The following is a 6,000-nucleotide window of genomic DNA, read 5'->3' on the forward strand; positions in this document are numbered from 1 at the left end:
TCTGAGCTGCCGAGCAGGGTGGTGGTTCCTTTCCTGGATTAGGACTGATTCCATGGGAACCAGACCACCCTTGAGGCAGGAGGGGACATCAGGCAGCCCTGATGTCTCCCCAGGGCTGGGTCCTGCCATGGAGCCCCCTCCTCCTGGGTAGTGGGGGCCCTGGGCTCACGTTCTCCTCGCCCCGCCTGTCTCCTTCCCTACAGGTGAACTTCCGAAGCCCCCGGAGTGGCCAGAGGTGCTGGGCCGCACGGACCCAGCTGGAGAAGCGGCTGGTGGTACTGGTGGCACTTCTGGCGGCAGGAATGGTGGCCTGCTTGGCAGCGCTAGGCATCCAGTACCGGACAAGTAGGTGCCCCCATGTTGCGTGATGGGTTTCACTCACTTCTGCCCCAGGCTCTGTCCACTTGTGTAAGGGGGCTTCCCCGCTCAAGCCAGGACTGGCCTCCGAGGCCAAGGAGAGAGCTGGGTCTGGAGGCTGGGGTTGCTGCAACAGACCAAGACCTGGGAGCTGGGCAGATGTTAAGGTTTTGGGGTCAGAAGGACATGAGTTCAAATCCTGGCCTGGCAACTTATTGTCCATGTGACCTTGGACAAGTCACTCAATCTCTCAGAGCCTGTATCTTCTCTACTTTAAATGGAGAAAATAGTGCTCATTTGGGGATGTCTCTGAGGATTCGAGATGATGTCTATCACATACCTGGTGCCCAACAGGCCTTCTCTAGCCTTAGCTCCAGGTACTATTATTGTTAGGCTGTGGGCTGGTTCGACACACGGGCTGGCCGTGTCCTCCATCCTTAGTTCCAAGAAAATAGCAATAATGGTTTCCGTTTGCTGAATACTTTCCATGTACCAAATACCAGGCCTCTCCGTTACGGATGTAATCTCATTGCCTCCTCACAGTAGCCCTTTGAGGTGTGGTTGCTTCTGGCCCCGTTTTCCGCACAAGGAAACTAAGGCAGTGGCGCTAAGTAACTTGCCCAACGTCATGTGGCTAGTGCGAGAGGGAGTGGGGCAGCTGGAGTTCAACCGTGGGCTGGCGGGCCCCAGAGCTCAGGCTTTGTAATTCATGGTGCACCCCAGTGTGGGTTAGTACTCCCAGAAAAGCTGTCCTTCTGTGAGCCAGGGACCTTTTTGTACCTCTGTCATCTCATTTCTCTGTCCTACCTTGTATAGCAGTATGATCAGACCCCACTTCAGTCCCACTGTCAGCAGCCTGAGGCTGCTGGTTCTCTGTGTCTGGCTGAGTATATGTAGCAAGTGCCTTACACAGAATCAGTGATTCATAAGCTCTTATGGACCTGGAAAGGGCAGATCCAAGTTAAAAATAAGGATGGGAGTCCAGTCAATTCCAGGATCTCTCCCCTGGGCCCCAAGATCCAGCTTTCTGATGACAGTAGGCCACCTGGTTGAGTAGCCTCTGGGGCTTTGCCAAGAGTTTAACCCCATCAACTTGGTCACCTGGTACTCATCCCATCAGAGCGATCGTGAACCTTCACAGGATCGGGGAACATCAACTGCAGGTTTTGTTGAGCCTTCCCCACTGTGAATTTGCTGGCCTGGGTGGGTGGCCATGCTGCACTGGGATGAGGAAGGGATTTGGGGGCCTGGAGGGAGGGCAGGGCTTCATCTGAGTCATCCTTACATCCCTCCTGGATCAAGCACTTATTCATTCATTCATTATTCCTTCCACAAACATTTAATGAGTACTTAATCTATGTCAGGTGCCTAAGTGGTACCTAAGAAATAATCACTTAATTGTTTAACTGACTAATGATTTGTAGATTTTTACCAAATGCACCTAGCACAGCAGGTGATTAATGCATATCTGATTAATTAATTAATGATTTCTTAACCATATGTGCTTAGCATAGTGCCTGCATGCCATAGATGTGCAAATACTTTGCAAAATGAATAAGTAAATGATTGAATGAACAAAGAGGAAGAAGGAGGACTAAGTGGGAACAGCCTTTCTCTACTGATCACCCTCCTCCTGCAGCTGCCATCTTCCTTTTTTTTTTTTTTTTTTTTTGGGCCACACCACAAGGCATGTGGGATCTTAGTTCCCTGACCAGGGATCGAACACGCGCCCACTGCATTGGAAGCACACAGCCTTAACCACTGGACCGCCAGGGAAGTCCTGCTGCAGCTGCCATCTTGCTTCATCCTAAATCAGGTTTAGTTCAGAACACCCTGCCGGGAAGTATAGGCCCTAGCCAGCCTCGTCTGCCCAGCTCTTGGCCCTGTGAATGGGGAGCAGGCTAGACTCCAGCAGGCAGCATTGCCCTGAGATTGCCCCTAGGAGTTCCCAGGCTGTTTCTCCATCAGAAACCAGAAGGGAGCCCCCAAGGCCTGGCTTCTAGTGATTGGGCCCCAAACACTTCTGTCAGTGCCAGGTGGGGCCCGCAGGGAGGAATCCTGCTTCTGTCTGTCCCATCCACCTCGGGGCTGCAGAAGGGTTTTCCCCAGGCTGGACCTGGGTGAGGGGAATTCTTCCCCCAGGGTGGAGCTGGGCCAGGGATCCGGTGACCCTTGAGCCAATTCATGTGTCTTTATCAGCTGCCTGGGCCTGGGAAAGCAGCAGCCTCCCCAGATATTGACAATAACCTTATTACCCAGCAGCAGGTGCTGGCTGGCATCTGCCACTTCTGTGCAAACATCAGTCAATGCAAATTCTGATGATTCTGAAAGACTCACCTTTAAGTTATGTCTGGGCACTTAAATACATATTTATCCACCTTCCTGCTGCACAATCCTTTCCAGAAACTTACAGATGCTTTGCAAGCAGTGGCAGCAAAACAAATGATAAATTCTCTGGAAAATATTCTGAAGTGTCTTACTTCGTGTCGAGGCCAGGCGCCATCCAGACGAGTGTCTGTGAGCTAGGTCTGGGACCTGCTCGACGGATCATACACGTCCTAAAGGGAAGAAATATTTTCTGCATCCACAGGTGGTGACCAAGGGCTGGACAAAGCTCTTTTATTCACTCAGCCATTCATTCATTCAACAAACATGTATTGGACAGCTGCTAGGTGTCAAGTTCAATGCTGGGCAAAGGAACTATAAATGCAAGTAAGATGCTGGCTCTACCCTCAGGCTCACATTCTAGTGGGGGATGTAGACAAGGAGACGGCCATGACATAGCATGGTCTGTGCTCAGATAGCGGACACCCAGGGAGCCAAGGGGCCCAAAGAAGGATGAGGGTCTGGGAAGTTTTCCCCGAGGAGAGGGAGCCTGAGCTGAGTTTTGAAGGTGTTGATAGGAGATTAGGAGGGCCTGGAAACCATGAATTAATTAATCAAATGTACATTAAGCACCTGCTAGGCCAGCGATAGTTGGTAAAGCATCTACAAACCAGTAATAGTTAAATAATCAAGTGATTATTGCTTAAGTACCACTTGGGTACCTTGCAGTGTGCCTAGCAGATTAGGTGCTTAGTGAAGAACTCAAGCCTCTCAGACTGATTCCTGGGAGCTGGCTTCTTATTTTGTTTTAAAACCAAGTCCCCCTATGATAACTACAAATATACACACACACACACACACACACACACACACACACACACACACACACATTCTGATGTGTCTTGCTCCCTGAGGATCACCCTCTTAACAGCTGGCTTCTGGGTTTTCCCACCAGCCAAGTATTTGTCAAGCTTTACTTCCTGCAGTTTGTTGTATAAAAACAATAGGTATTCTTTTCCTTTTCCAAATGTGAAGTTATATCATAATAGTGAATAGGCTTTTTCAAACTACACAGAAATTCTTTCCCCCCACCCCCTGCTCCCATAAAGATTCTGGTACATTCCCTTAGTCGGGAAGCGGGGCATGCGACTCAAAGATCTCATTTAGAGATTTTTTTTTTTTTTTTTTTTCCGGTACGCGGGCCTCTCACTGTTGTGGCCTCTCCCGTTGCGGAGCACAGGCTCCGGACGCACAGGCTCAGCGGCCATGGCTCAGGGGCCCAGCCGCTCCACGGTATGTGGGACCTTCCCGGACCGGGGCACGAACCCGTATCCCCTGCATCAGCAGGCGGACTCTCAACCACTTGCGCCACCAGGGAAGCCCTAGAGATATTTTAAATGGTGCCGTGTCCCCTACCATTTCCTTTCTCTATTTTCATGCCTAAGGGCTCAATAATCTTTAATTGTTGTACGGTCATCTCAAAACAAGTAATTACCTCGACATAGAGTCGCCCTGATTTTTGTGCTGTTGTGCGACTGTTCTGAGCCCTTTGTCAGCCTTCAGGACTTTGGGTTTGTCATCAGATGTTAATAAGCACACAGGCTGCCCAGCCCCAGCTGGCATTGTGTCTCCGAGTGAGAGGAAGACCACCCTGCCAGCCCATGCATTCTCTTAGGCTCTCTGAGGATTGGCCTGGGAACCCTGGACCCTAAGACTCCAGGGAGCTGAGCCCCCCCGCCCAGCCATGAGATCATCATCACCATGAAACTGGTTCTACTGTTCTTCCTCCTCTCCGGATGGAGAAACTGACCCTCAGAGAGACGAGGCCACTTGCGCGAGGCCAGAAGCAGAAAGCTGGGATTTGAACCCAGGTCTAAGAAACAGCCCCTGACGCCTGCCCTGCTGCCTTCCTCCCCGTGCAGTGGGGAACTGAACGCGCCAGAAGGGCTGCAGCAGCCCCTGGCATGACTGGCCACGGGGTGGTGAGGGAAAGTGGGAAAACCCCGGCCTTGGCGTTGCCGAAGCAGCCTGGTGTGGGGTCAGCCTGGGCGCTCCCACGCCACAGAGCGACCTTGTTCCGTTCACTTGCTCAGAGCCTCGGCGTCCTCATCCTCCAACGGGGGTGTCGCCCCCGTATCAGGAAACGGTCCCTCTTGTTGCCGGTCAGCTTGGGTCGGCAGGCGGTGCGGCTGGGCCTGCGTGCTTAGTCACAAGCCTCCATCTCCTGCAGTCAGCTTCATCTCGTCAGCTGGGGCTGGGCCACGGCTCAGGCTGCCCACCGTTTGCTTCCTTTGCTTGAGCTCACCGACCAGCCTCGCCGCGGGAGTCCGGCCCCTCCTCTTGCCTCTGCCCCACGTCCTGAGAGAACCGGCTCCAAGGAAGCTGGTTCCCATGCTCACTGTGTTTTGGGGGCACTTGGAGGATTTGGCAGCCCTCCACACTGCCCAGCTGCGCCAATTCCCATCCCTCCTCATGGCAGCGCCTGACAGATGGGGCTGCCCTGCTTGCTGGGCCAGTCATCACCGGGAGGGCTCCCTTCCAGGCCCATAGCAGGCACAGCAGAGAGAGGCTGGGGTTCAAACCCCAGTGGCCACCGAGCAGGGTACTTAGTCTCTCTGTGCCCCAGTTTCCTCATATGTAAAGATGGCCTTAAGCAAAGTGATCTCTTAGGGTTGTTTCATTTCTGTTTTTTTTTTTTTGAAAATTCAGTGAGATAACGCTGCTGCCTTGTACTCAGTGGGAATGATTTTTCATAGTTCCTTCTATTCCTAAGACTCTTTCCTTCTTCCTGGGTCCTGGCACCGTATTGTCTGCATCACCCATTTGGCATGGACTAAATATCTTCAGTCTATGTTGGTAGAATAAATGACAGACATTTCTCCTACTGTTGTCTTTTTACTTTTCTTGTATAACGTGTGTATCCCCAACTAAATTATTAACTCTTGGAGGAAAGGACTATGCCTTTTATATCCCCCCCACCACACACACACACACACACACACCACACACCACGCACACACCACACACACCACACACACACACACCACACATACCACACACACACCACACATACCACACACACACACCACACATACCACACACACACAAAACACACGCACCACACACGCACCACACATACCACACACACACCACACACACACCCCCACACACACCACACATACACACACACCACACACACACATACACACACACACCACACATACACACCCCACACTACACATACACATACACATCACACACCACACACAGACTCCACACACAAATACACACACACACCACACACACACACACACACAC

General features: G+C 51.8%; 1 protein-coding gene across 3 annotated transcripts in view; it reads left to right on the forward strand.

Moving 5' to 3' along the window:
* The window catches only part of ECE1 (endothelin converting enzyme 1), a 117,391-nt gene that overhangs the window by 68,112 nt on the left and 43,279 nt on the right, over positions 1-6,000 (forward strand). For all 3 annotated transcript variants that reach the window (XM_024125431.3, XM_024125430.3, XM_028487764.2), the window contains one exon: positions 204-345. In XM_024125431.3, the coding sequence (XP_023981199.1) occupies positions 204-345 (142 nt within the window). The remainder of the gene's footprint in view (positions 1-203; positions 346-6,000) is intronic.

This window comes from Physeter macrocephalus, chromosome 3 (genome assembly GCF_002837175.3).
Source record: "Physeter macrocephalus isolate SW-GA chromosome 3, ASM283717v5, whole genome shotgun sequence".
In the NCBI taxonomy this organism is placed as follows: Eukaryota; Metazoa; Chordata; class Mammalia; order Artiodactyla; family Physeteridae; genus Physeter; species Physeter macrocephalus.